The sequence below is a fragment of the Lissotriton vulgaris genome, chromosome 7 (assembly GCF_964263255.1).
Source record: "Lissotriton vulgaris chromosome 7, aLisVul1.2, whole genome shotgun sequence".
NCBI lineage: Eukaryota > Metazoa > Chordata > Amphibia > Caudata > Salamandridae > Lissotriton > Lissotriton vulgaris.
Genome location: NC_141695.1, coordinates 135,297,884 through 135,311,958, shown reverse-complemented (window position 1 = coordinate 135,311,958; position 14,075 = coordinate 135,297,884). Strand labels below are relative to the sequence as shown.

At 45.9% G+C, this 14,075-nt stretch overlaps 1 protein-coding gene across 2 annotated transcripts in view; it reads left to right on the top strand.

Moving 5' to 3' along the window:
- Window positions 1-14,075, top strand: part of LOC147701007 (phospholipase A2 inhibitor and Ly6/PLAUR domain-containing protein-like) — a 256,617-nt gene that overhangs the window by 100,277 nt on the left and 142,265 nt on the right. The window contains exon 3 of one of the 2 annotated variants that reach the window (XM_086929830.1): window positions 9,966-10,875. The exons of the other annotated variant lie outside the window; for it this stretch is intronic. Coding sequence (XP_086785956.1) covers window positions 10,524-10,875 — 352 coding nt within the window. The 5' untranslated portion in view covers window positions 9,966-10,523. The remainder of the gene's footprint in view (window positions 1-9,965; window positions 10,876-14,075) is intronic. 2 annotated transcript variants of the gene reach the window in all.

Genomic DNA, 14,075 nt, shown 5'->3' with positions numbered 1-14,075 from the left:
ACCATGCTAAATGAAGTGATAAACCCCAGTAATGATTGGCAATGCCTGAAGTTACTAACCTGCTTACGTGTCTGATGCACAATCCAGGCTGTGAAAGCCTCCGCCTCATCCTTAACCTGGCTGTCACTCTTTTCATTGATCAATGATGTATAAAGAAGTATTTCATTGATCAGGCAAATTGACCACATCCAGGCCAACCTGGTACTTTTGTATGTGTGTGCATTTCACGATTTGTAGAGAGCAAACCTAGCTCAAAGACATAGTGGCACTAAATAGGGGGCACTGTTTAATGGAAGATGTAATTATTGGGGGATGGTTAAGAGAAGACTGTCAAATGAGGGGTAGTACTCCTTGTAGAGGTGTGACTTCAGCTTTTTCTGAAGTGCAGGAGAGTTGATGCTGATGTTGCTAGGGATGCTGTTACTGAGAGCATGATCAGAGAAGGCTTGCTTTTCTAGTTTCATTCTTGCAGTGTTTTATGTCTAGTTTGGTGACATCCAGGCTCCTGGTCTGGGGCTGTGTCCCCTAAATGGCTGGCTTCTTTACCAGATAAGCAGAGGTTGTCGTGTTGAAGCCTTTATAAGTGATGCACCTGATCTAGAAGAGGGCCCAGGCTCAAAGGGCGAGCCGGTGTAGGTCCTATTATAACGTAAGGGTGATATGGTTGAAGCCCTTAATGAGCTGTGCTGCTGTGTGTTTGATACCTTTCAAGGATATTAGAATGGTATCGAGGAGACAGTTGAGCAGGATGTTGTCTCTGTCAAGATGGGAGAGGTGCACTTTCTTCAAAAGAGCGAGTTGGAACCAAGCAATCTACGACTTCCGAACAATGTGTTAGTTCTGTTGTTTCCAAATCAGCCCTGCTTCTCTTGTCGTAATCATAACAAGTTTAATGTGCTGAATGTAAGATTTACAGTGCAGACTAAAGGCGGCCTTTTGATCCAGGTCGCCTAGAGTTAAGGATCCATCCAAGCACAAACCACCTCAGTAACTCAACGGTGTCCATGATGCATTTATTATGCACATAGATGACTTCACTTTGCAGTTCAGGTTGGAAAGTTCCGAATGGAGCCGAACCAAGGCAAATTTGAAATCGTCTGGTTTAATTTAAGATAGCACTTTGGGCAAAAACCGAGGAACTGGGATCCGGCCAGAGTAAATAGCAGTGACTGATATACCTCCAGCATTTCATCCATCATGCCCTTTATATTCCTTATTGTGACACCCTAAGTATGTTGGCTGATCTCAGACGTGTGTCTCGTGCTCACTTTGCCACTGGAACCAAGTTGCACCCAATTGAAAATGCCCAAATAGACCCAAACCACTCTTGGATTACTTGTCTCCCAGTTCAGAAAGGGCCTTACTTGGTGTTCTAATCTGACGAGGCATGGTGGGCAAACAAATGATCGACGGGATGCGGCCCCATGTATTTTCTAGTGGCTAAGAATAATTTCAGCTTTCTGCCACTTTGCTGTCTTCTTCATTCATTATGCAAAATACACTGATTGATACTGAGAGTTGTATGCAGTAAATAGAGGATGTTCTGAGGTGCTAGCAGATCTAGCTTGAGTACTCCCAGTTGTCATCACCTACCAGTGCCTCTTTGTGATGTCCCTGAACTGGGAGTTTCCTAGTTTATGCAGGACTTCACCAACTCTTTGTACATGACAACTTTCATGTAAGTATTTAACTAAACAGCCTTTGTTCTGTTTAAGCGAGCGCTGCTCACTTTGCGAGGCATGCAGTATACACTATAGAATGGAAGATTTGTGGACACTCCGCCCACTCTCCACCCATCCTTTTTCATTGGCTTCGGTCCTAAATGCTGTCTTCGATGGGTTCTAGGCTTGTTAGTCCCTCCTCATGACGACCATGTTGTCCTTAGTATCCTTTCAAGGCTACTGGCCCCTTTACTCCTAACACTATTTTCTTCCCTGTCTCCCCCACCCCCTCCCACAGTCCATGACTTCTCAGCCCTCCCCGCCCCCCCCACTCACGTTCGTGCCGCCTCGTCCCCAGCATTCCTGTTTCCAATGCAATAAGTCTTACGTAAATGCGAGTCCTATTGCATTGCCAATGATTGTTTTTTGATGCAGTGGATCTATATTCGCAAAGAAAAATGCTGGTTGTAATTACTTCCCCGTGTTGCCTATTTCTTATGTTTACTGCTCTCATTGTAAGAGCCAGAGTCGAGAATGCGCGCGGGCGAAGCTTCTTTGTTTTTTGTGCGTTATGGCAAAAACGCTCCCTAGGCTCTCGCGACAATTGCAGCAGCCGGCTTCAGTCGCTGGTTGGTGGGATGCGCTAGAAAAGCCTGCAGTAAGGTGGGCGTGCTCTTCCTCCTCCAGCCGCGTGGAGATCAATCTGCTGCCCTTTTCTTTTGCTTCCCCTGCCCCCTACTTAGCACGAGGAAAATCTTGCACCACAGCTTGTCCGCGCATGAGCCAATCACCGCTCTCACCTTCTTCTGCAACCTCGGGATGGACGATCAATAGCCCCTGGGAGAGTCGGAGGTGCCCATGGAGACCACAGCAGTACAGGTTCCCGAGGGGCCATCAGCCGCTGGCACCGACATACCGTAGGAACACAGGTGAGTGTTGGTTAACCAAGGCTATGCGAGTGCTCTCATCTCTCAAAATCATAATGCTGTCAGTTGGACCACGTAACTAAACTACAAGCCAAATACAGTTTTTCTCGTCCCCTTTCTAACTCCTGTTCTGAAGCCATTGGGCTGTCACTTGTATTTTCGCTCCCAACACTGGCCACGGAAGAAGAATACTCCCTACCTACCGCCTGCAGTGTTAGTTGTCAGTCTGTGCCACTGCTCTGTCACAAAGCTACACACCATCAAAAAGTGAAAGAATGTATTCATGGGACACATTGTAGCCACTCCTGTGGCTCGTCCCACCCATTTTATTCTCATTTGGATCACTATCTTCAGTGTGCCATCCGTCCCATGCTGCTAGTAGCTGAGACGCTTATCTCGTACATTGGCTCGACACATAAATTGTTCTCAGCGCGAATGGTCAGTCAATCACACGTCCCGTGTAGGATGTTGCTGAAAAAGTGCGCAGATCTCTTAACCTTGGCTTAAAGTGTTACAAACGGCCTATACAAGGAAAACTAAGCCACGTTCTTCAATATTAAGTAGCTGCATGGACAGTTGCAAGCTCAACTGAGCATGTGCGAAGCAGAAGAGGCTAAATATAACCTGTCCATAGGCAGATTTCAAGGGCAGACCACAGCAAGGTAGGATAGAGCAAATGGCATGCATGTTGTGGCACATGGCAAACAAGATGGCTGCCAGAAATACAAAATGGATTCCACAAAACGGACAAGATAGCCTCTAAATACAGGATGGCTTCTGCTAATGCTAACCTAATCGCTGCCAAATTACAAGTATTTTAACGTATTGGAGTGAGGTCTTGTACAATTTTAGATTTCCTCCGGGGATTACCTGAATGATAATCCAACGCTATTTAGCCCCTGTTGTTAGAACGCTGTATTTTATATTGTTTATTAATTCTGTTTTAATAATGACGTATGGAACTTCTCTAAGTTGCTATGGTTTTCTATATTTCTATATTTTGTTTTGGAAAAACGAAATGGTTTTAATGAACTGAAACAAACTTACTAAGCAAATTGTTAGAATTGTGCTTGTTGTGCCTTTTTCGGAGAGTCCCAGTGGCAGAAGGTAATGCTTCCAGCTCCGGGGATCCTTTAATACTAACAAGGCAGGGTGAAAAGAAAAACATTCACCGTTAAATACCTGCCAAGCTCTTACCTAACGAGGATAATGTAGTAATTCATGAACATATATATTTTTTGGGTAGTATGGGTGCAGAAGGTTTTCTTTGAGCCTCACTGTGGGGCATATTATCAACAACAAACGATAAATATCGCTAACGCGTCTAGTGCATTTCTCATCATCGCTGTATATCGCCGGATCACATCGCCATGCTAGCGGCGAATTTTCAAAGATTTGCCAACAGGCGATGTGAAATCCGCCGATATACGGCAATTTCCATCAACATTGCATGAAGACCAGCGATGGGAGAACTGCGCTCAAGAAAATGTTGTAAATAGGGAAAAGTGAATGTAACCTTATAAACCACCTCCCATTATGAACATGGCTAAGTCGAGAATTTTGTAGACGTAAATTATTGGCGATATCTGCGGTTAGCAGGAGTTTTTATATCGCTCCTCAAGTCAATGGAAATGTAAATATACAGGAATTTATATAGCGCCAATCACCAACCGGTCTCTAAGCGCTTGCTTAGGGAACCCGTCCTGGTATTCCCCTGTGAGATAACCACAACAGGGTATCCGCAAGGTGAAAGCCAGGCATCCCACCGCAAGGGCCGTTGTGGAGATTAAGCAAGCTATTGCCCAGAGTCGCAGAGTGTGAACCCATGAATCGAGTAGGCACCGGAGCAAGAATTGAGATTTTAGGACTCAAGACCCCGCCGAACCGGGAATTGAACCCTGGTCCTGGGCTCACTTCTGCTTCCAGGTCTGCCTCCTCTAACCAGTGAGCCACACTTCTCCACAGTCAAGAGCCGCCCTGTAAATTCAGTGCTGTTGTGGTGGCATCCTCTTCTAAGTTGTATATTCGTGGGAATGCCTACTTTGCCTCTGAGAACGCCTACGTTGCATCTATTGGAGATGCGAGGAGAGGCGTTAGGAATCCGGCTGCTAACATGCGCTAATGCATGTTAGCGCCACCTAGTAAATAGGGCAATGTAATTTTTTCTGCTTTTCTGGCTTTTAAAACCAATAAAGCAGCATAATGGCCCTTGATAATATGCCCCTGTGCGTGTTATTGACGTAGACTTTGAGAACGCATTATCTTTAGGCTTGCTTACGTCTGTCAAAGTCAGTGGGCGTCCTGTTTGTAGCCAGATCTCTGCGCTCTTTTTAATGATACAACCCTAACTTGGCCATTCATTCAAGACCTCAGAAGACTGAATGGCATGCCATTATTCCCTAATGTTAAATCCAATACCATGCTACTTATGACAAATCGCATTATGTGCTTTCATGTTTGCATTTTTTAATTAGATAGGGGCCTGACGTAATATAAAGTCTAACTTGGAGCATTAGTTTTAAAAGTCCCTTTTGCCTTGATTGTGTGTAGTTTTGGAAAAATGTTTTAGATCTTTTACAGCTATCTTTTTAATGCACCAACACTCTTAATCATGTTTCAAAACAACACTGAAACGCCACTTTCCATAATGCCATTCACAGCAAGAGGCCGTCGGAGAGAGACCCTCTACTCTGAGCAGGTGAGGCACAGAAAGCCCACACAAACCTGAGCAATGTTTCAACTTGCTTCAACTCAGTGACCATCCACAGCCAGACACCCCATCTCCCAATCTCTACGAAAGGAGAACCAGCCCCTTCTCCCCCGGAAAGAACACTACCAAATACATTTTTTAAAATTACATCCATGCAAATGTGTATCTCCTTGGAAAACGTATTTGATTTAAATTATTGGTTCGAGTACCTTTTAAAAAAAAATAATCTTCCTTAAATCCTGCTTCCAGACTCTGACCATTCAGCCACTCGTTCCTCTACTCAGATAGACCTTTCAAGTCTCCCATGTCTGAGCGTGAATAGTTCAACTTGTCCTAGTATCTGCTTTTCTCTTACTGGGACTTCTAGATTCTATTTTATAATGGTAAACAGAACTACAAGTTCCACAGTGCAATGGGGGGAAAGCCTGGCTGGGTGAGTTACCCGTACATGGCCTGGGAAACTTCGGAGCGCTTACTTTGGCCGGAGGAATTAGGCATTGCTCCCCCTGTCCCCGTCTCTGGGGATGAAGCCTGCAATTCGGGATGGCACTCAAACAGGCGCTCAAAATCTCACCCTGACCAGGTCGTTTTTCAAATCAGCATTCCACCATCTTTGCCTGCTAAAACATGTACAGTTGCTACTGTGTTACTCTCAGAAAATCGCATTAATTCTCTCTGTGACTATGTGAAGTGTGGATTTATACCCTGGTCTCCACTGTGTATCTCTGGCACAGCTAGAGAAATAGTGCCCACACCGCCAGCGCTCGCTCCGTACTGCGCTCGTTAACACTTATATACCAAGGAGACTCATGAGACATATTTGTGGGAAAGGAGTGGTGCAGGTTTATTTCGTACAACAAGTAGCTGATAAGGTGGGTCATCTTACAGGCGATCCAATGCGGCAGCCCCTCGCTGACCCGCATGCCTAAGGAGCCATCTTACACGGCGAGTCGATGCTCTGACGTTGCAGTAAATTATCACTTTATTTCGTTATACTACCGCCCCCCTGTCAGGGCGGAGCGATGAGGCACACCCCCGGTCGGTTCAGGCCCCCTGACCGCCCGAAGGACTAACGGGGCGCCAACGCTGTTTCCTGGAACCACCTCGGCTCCAGGTTCTTGGCTCAGGCACCCTTACTGTGCCAGGCAGAGGTATTTAGACTGTATCCTTCTCCCGCAGAGGTACCCCTACTGTCCATCTGCTTCCAGTTTGCCCTGTGACTCCGCCTGCAACACAAAACATGACCATTAACAGTTCACAACTTTCGCCCTCCGCTCTGCAGCTGGGTCAGGGTTAGGGTGGGAACAGCGCAGAGCAGCCCAAGGAACTGACGCGGGAAGGAGAGGCCGAGCAAAATTGTTGGGCCTGCTATATACCCCCCGGGAACGCCCCCATCCCTAGAAGAGCCCTCCCATTGGCTGTTGGCGAGGAGGGCGGCTCATGGGGGGTTGGCGAGCTGCAGGCTCCTCTCGCGCGATGTGTGGGACTAAGACGCTGTCTCGCCCATGCTCCCCTCCGTGTCGCGCGGCCAGCGGCATAGTGCCCACACCGCCAGCGCTCGCTCCGTACTGCGCTCGTTAACACTTATATACCAAGGAGACTCATGAGACATATTTGTGGGAAAGCAGTGGTGCAGGTTTATTTCGTACAACAAGTAGCTGATAAGGTGGGTCATCTTACAGGTGATCCAATGCGGCAGCCCCTCGCTGACCCGCATGTCTAAGGAGCCATCTTGCACGGCGAGTCGATGCTCTGACGGTGCAGTAAATTATCACTTTATTTCGTTATACTCCCGCCCCCCCTGTCAGGGCGGAGCGATGGGGCACATCCCCGGTCGGTTCAGGCCCCCCGACCGCCCAAAGGACTAACGGGGCGCCAACGCTGTTTCCTGGAACCCCCTCAGCTCCAGGTTCTTGGCTCAGGCCCCCTTACTGTGCCAGGCAGAGGTATTTAGACTGTATCCTTCTGCCGCAGAGGTACCCCTACTGTCCATCTGCTTCCAGCTCGCCCTGTACTCCGCCACAGCTCTGGAGGAGGCCACCGTCGATGACAGAGCCCCCACCACCTAGCTACTTTCGGTCGCTGTTTAGTGCACCTTCATCATAGTACCCTTCCGTGTTCTCTCCGTATTGGTACCTGCCAATGAAGATTTCTTGCTATGGTTCTCAGGTCATGCTCTCAATTACATAGGCCACACCACTTATGGATATTTCTTAGAAGGGGTCTTAGGACACGCCCTTAGTAACATGAGCCGCATCTCTTATGGGGATTGCTTAGATACGGTTCTTAGGTCACGCCCTTAGTCAAATAGGCCACACCTCTTACAGAGATTACTTGGGTACTGTTAGTTGTTTTTGTCCGGACATATTATACGGGGGATCGGGAAGTGGCCATTTGCAATATTGTATCTGCTGAGAATGGAAAACCAGTGATATTCGTCCCGCAAAGAGGTGGGATTATGACAGTTATCCTGTAGTCAAATCATTTACTTGCTGCATGGGCACAGTGCTGCAATAATCATGACAGTGCTTGTCCTGGCAAATCACTGCCAGATCATTATTTGAGATTGGTTAGAGCCAGCTAGCAGATGCCCGTAACCGTCAATTCCATTCCCAGTCCTCAGTTTAAAATGTTTGCCATTATTGCAGTGCCCTCCTTGTACCTGTGTTTTGGTACTCTTTGGTGCATGCCACGCCACTTCTCTCTTATAACACACTGTTTGCTATTTCTCACGTGTTGTTTACCTTTGCACTTGCACAAGTGCCATCATTGCCTACGTAACGTCTGTTCTTGTGCCTGTGTGCCTGGTATGTATTGCGAACTATACCTCTAATTATACTGTATGTTCCCTTGCAACCTGCACACTGTTGTACTGTTTGCTACCTCCTGCATTTCATTTACTCACAATTGTCACTCTTACCTCATGTAACTTGTCTACTATGTGAAGTGTGGATTTATACCCTGGTCTCCACTGTGTATCTCTGGCACAGCTAGAGAAATTGTGAAACCCTGCAGCTCACATTTTGGGCCATATGTATCATAGTTTCGTTTTGCGATTTCTAAATAGCGATTTTTAAGGAATCTCTATTTAGAAATCGCAAAACGGTATGTATGAAAAAAATCGAGTTTTTTTGCGATTCCTTAATCTTCCTTATTTGCGAATTCGCAAGTTGCAAATTCGCAAATAAGGAATAATTTCCCATTCATTCCTATGGGCCAGGAGACCCAATGCATTTCATTTTGCGATTCACAATTTGCTAATCGCAAAATGAGATTGATTTCAAGGGTGCAGGGGTGTCTCAAGGACACCCTGCTGCACCCCTGAAATCAGCATGTGTGTGCATATGGTGCACATACATGCCCGATGGGCATGTATGTGCGTCACATGCCACATTCCACATTCCACATGCCACATTCAAAAATGCCAATTTGTGCTTTTTTACAAGAAATCGCAATTTACCACCAATTGAAAGTTGGTGGTAAATTGCGATTTCTTAAGCATAATTAGCTATAGAAAAATGCTTCATACATAGCATTTAAGGAATCGCAAATTTGCGATTCCTTAAATGCTATAGCAAAATAAGGAATCGCAAATTTATGCAATTCCTTATGATGCGATTTTTTCATACATATCAAAAAATGCAAAACAGCCTTTTGCGATTCGCAAAGGCCGGAATTCGCCGAATTTCGGCCTTTGCGAATCGAAAAAGGCTTGATACATATGGCCCTTTGTTTGGTCTGAAATGATACAGTAGCATCACACTAGCTCTGAAATTCCTCTACTGGTTCACAGTTAAAGAAAAATTGACGCTTTAAAGACCGTAGTCACAACCCTGAAGAGAGTCCCATGCATCAATCTGGGACTTGAAACTCGTCAGCACTTTTTCTTCTTCCGTTGTGGAATGAATTGATATTGAACTGAGACAGCGTAGAGGGATACGTAATGTTGATGTAACGCCTACTGCTCTTAAGTGTTTTTCTAGCGGCGAACCCTCTCTAAAAGAACCATAAACCCTATATAATGAGAGTACTTCATGTCTAATGGTTTAGAAACAAAATACTGGTGTATTATTATTATTATTTTTTGTGTTCTAACGTGAAATTAATTGTTTGCACTACAGGTTTCAGCTGTTTATATTTGTATACAACTGTTTTATTTGTTTGTAAAAAGCAGTGTACCCTTATTTCAGACGTAATGAAATGAAAAAATGATATAATGAAACAGATGAAGTAATGGTTAAATAAATAACCATGATCACAGAAATCAAATGTTTAGTCTGCAGTCTTGTTTAAGAGGATAGCAGCATTCGAAATGGTAGTGATGCTCTTAATTGTACTACTTTTAGAAAGATGGCATTTTCATACTCTAACCATTCTGTGCCTCTGCCTGTCCCTAGAATACACGCCCTGATTGGATGACGGTTAGGCTTTGTGAATTCACTCTAGACAGTCACTCACAAAGGGAGCTGAGGTGTGCCCTGCATATCCTGAAGGCCCATCACCAGGCTGATGAGTCCTCCTGAGCTAGAGTGGTGGGAGGAGCTGACACTTGCACCTTAATAGGACTGTGCCTGTCCCCCTCAAAGAGCTGAACACCCCCTGTGGTGTGTCTGAAGCCAGGGCCAGGAAGGGCAGGGTCATGTGTACTACAAAGACTTTTCAATGAAGTCTACCTACTTCAAAGGCCAAATTGGTATAAGTACTGGACCTCTGACACCATATACACTTCTGGACTGAGGACATTCTGCCAGGAAGAAGAGCTGTTGTGGTGCCAGGAGGGACTGCCACTTTGCTGCTTGCTGTAATGTGTTGGCTTGCTGCCTGCTGCTTCTGTTCAGGGAGTGAGAGGACTGGACTGTGCTCTCTGCATCCTGCTTTCTAAAGGTTCTCCAAGGGCTGGAGTTGAGCTTGCCTCCCGTCCGAAGTCTCAGGGCCATCCAAGACTCCACCTGCACCACCTTGGCTCCTCTGCTCAGAGGCATAGTCTGCCAAGTGGTGCCAAATTCAGTTCCTGGGCCCTTGAAGTGACTTTGCTGCACTAGAGAGAAGAAATCAGGACATCAACTTTGAGCGTGACCTCAGGACCAGTGCCACTCTTTTACAGTGCTGTTGCCTGCACCCTGCTCAACACAATGACTGTGACTTACAACGCAAGCTCCTCCGCCGCTGCAGCTTCACTGAAGTACCGCTACTGTTTGAATCCCAAGTACCACGTCACTAAAGTCCATGACACTGGACATCAAATCCGCTGCAGCACCTGTGAGCCAGTGGTGTGACATCATTAACCATCAACTCTTCGTAGACACTGCACCGCAATGGAACCAATGCCTCGCCGCAACATCTCACCTGTGCCTCGCAGTGTCCCTGGGCATCAATCGCTCAACGATTCTGCACTGTCTCCTGGAACCAAAGCTTCACTTGCTTCAGGGACACCTCACCTCTGTTGTGCAATGCATCGCCATGAGTGCCGAAGAGCCAACGACCTGCACAGCTGTTAGGAAGCAATGCCGCAACTACCTCAGCGACGCCTCAACTCCCCAGAGCCTTGCATCGTTTTTTTATTCGCAACAACTCAAAGGTACTTTACAGCAGTATACCCGACTCCAAAGCTGGCCTGCATTTCATCGCGGTCGGCCTGAACTTGTGGATTCAACTCGGTCGTGTGTTGAGATGGACCCGACTGGAGCAATTGTGTTTCCTAAGCGTTACAACTGCATTTAGGGCCAGATGTAGGTCGCCAATTACCGGTCGGTAACGGCCGATTTCGGCTGTTACCGACCGGTAATCGGTTATTTGAGATGTAGGGGGCATATTTTTATAGAATCAGTAAATTTACCGATTCTGTAGATTTACCGATTCTGTAAAATACCGAATCGGTAATTTAACCGATTCGGTAAAACCCAGATGTAGGTGGCACTCCACAGAGTGCCACAGGCCCTTAAGAGTCGGTATTTTACCACCCAATCCTATTGGGTGGTAAAATACCGAATTCAGGTGTGCATGCACATCTCTGCAAGCACACCTGTGCCATGTGGCACACAGACATGCCCTTAGTGCACAAAAGCCTGCACTTGGGGTGCTAGAGGGTGTCAAAGTGACACCCACTGAACCCTTGCTGGATTCGGTATTTACCGATTCGGTAAATACCGAATCGGTATTTCCCAATGATTCCTATGGGCTCCAAAGCCCATATGAATCAATGGGGAATACCGATTTGGTATTTACCGAATCGGTAAATACCGAATGTTACAGATTCGGTAATTCAAAATTAAAAAATACCTACATCTCCCTCCTTCTAATTTACCGATTCATAAATACCGAATCGATATGATTCGGTATTTAAGAGTCGGTAAATTAGATTTACCTACATCTGGCCCTTAATCTTTAAAAATAGTATAGCTTGTATGTTGGATTTTTGTTTTCTGGTCTTGTTTCACTCAAATAAATATTGGCTATTATTCAAAACTAGTGTGAAGTACTTTGTTGGGTTTTCACTGTGTTAGTGTGTGCATTTGTGTGTGCACAAATACTTTACATGTTGCATCTCTAGTTAGGCTTGACTGCTCTGAGCCTAGCTACCAGAAGGTGAGCACCGGTAAACTTAGTGTGTACAACACTTACCCTGACTAGAGTGTGGGTCCCAATTTGGACAGGGTTTGAAGCACTGACAACTGGAGACCCCATTTCTAACAGTGCCTCTTCCCTAACAAGCCTTTTTATGTGTTTCACATGAGTAGGTGTGTGAGTGGGAATGCTGCCAACACGAAATGAGTAATAGAAGCAGCCAACACCATTGTACAGTCACAAGGAACATCACCTCAATAACACCCACACATGTTCTGGATGGGTGTAGCTGCTGCTCCTTACTTTAGAGGAAGTAACAAGAAGAAATTATGATATTTCTCCTCGTTTCACCTGTGTCCAGTAGGTACACTATTTTGGAGCAAAGCCAGGTTTCCAAGTGTTTGGGCAGGATTGTTTTAGTGCAGGAAGATATACCTTACTGCACGAAAAACTTTCAATAGAAGTGTATTCCTCGGTTTTAGAATGCAACAGACATGGAAAGAGGAAGTAACAAAAAGAATAAAGAGAAAAATGAGTCTTTTGTAATTCTGAGTTTTCGTCTAAATTCAAGGGTAGATTGCAAAGGAATGTCCATGCTCCATCCATGTAAAGCCCACCTGACATAAAGTAATGAAAGGCAGGGCTCTGTGCTTCATTGCATCCCTTTGTATTTACTAAGCCACACAAAGTGACTTTGTATGGCTTTGTTGATGCCAAAAATGATTTTGTTTCATGGCTGTGACAAACAAAAAAAATTCAACAAAGTCGCATAATCACAGTACATCTGCGCCTAATTTTTTCATCTATTCCTACTCCCACGTTTGTTCAGAACTTTGCTTTTCTAAAGCTGTGTTTCTATTTAAATCAGTCTGCCTTAGTAAAAATATATTTTTTATGCCTGTTAATGTGCGCATGTTCACTCACAAGGTCTTACCTAAAAAGTCAGGAGGATGCTTGACAAATAAGAGGATCCTGCATGAACAATGCATCAAACAAGTGTGGGATGAAACTGGTTACTGCTCTCTCTTGAGCTAAATTTCTTCTAAAACTATTTAGGGGCATGAAATATTAGGGGGTGTATCTGTCTGATTCCCCCAACACGGCTTGGGAGCAGAACCTTGCACTTCTATGGAAGCGTGTGCGTGAGGATTATAAGACCTGGTCTCACATGCCCGTGTCCATCTACGGCCAGTCAGCCATTTTTTAGGATGGTGGCACTCCCGCGACTTTTGTATCAATTACAGAAATATCCCAACCCGATTCCTCCACAGTGGCTCCAATAGGTGAGTTCTGTCCTGGGACAGTTTCTTTGGAGTGGCGACACAGTGAGGGTGGTGATCTGGACGTGCTTCCTATCCACGTAATGCGGGGGCTGGCAACCTCCGATATTTGTTCTTATTATGTAGCATCACATCTACTTGTCTACAGAGCAGACCTGGCATATGCCGTGGAGCGAAGCTCCATGGGTGACCAGTCCATACATACTCTTCTTTACTCTGCTCCATTGAGGCGTCCCCTCCGCATGCCACGCAATTTGTTTTTCAGCTTTGGAGTCAGGCGTTGCGGAGGATGGGATGGTGGAACAGATTGACTCGGGAGACCCCATTATGGCACAATGGCCACTTTCCGCAATCAGTCTCTCCGGATTTTGCGATTGGGACAACATTGGGATATCTACTCTGGGGACGTTATGCGGGGCACAATTCTAAAATCCTTTCAAGACATCCAGAAGGATTACCAGATGCTAAAGACGAAAGTCTTTAAATATCTGCAAATTAGGCATGCTTGGACGGCCTGGACTCGCTGCTGGAGTTCAGCCCAGTAGAGGCTAAGGTATTATGGGGACCTCCTAGACCATAAGATCTCTAAAATCTATCAGTCATTGGTCATGCACTGTTCCCCCTCCTTGCAGCGTTTGAGGGAGGCCTGGGAGGGAGATGTTGGTCAGATGGAGGAAGAGGGCTGGACAGAAGCCTTGGTTTTCCCGCGAGGGGCAGCTATTGCAATGAGCTTGCGGTTGATTCAATTCAAATATATCCACCAGGTCTATTTTAGCAGGGTTAGGCTCTGGAGGGCGGGCTTGGTGGCTTCCCCGGTGTGCCTCCATTGTGGGAACAAGGAGTGGACTCTGTTACACACCATATGGCACTGCACAGAGCTAGCAAGATTCTGGAGGGGGGTTCTGGCTTGTCTCTCTGAAGTACTGGGGTGGGA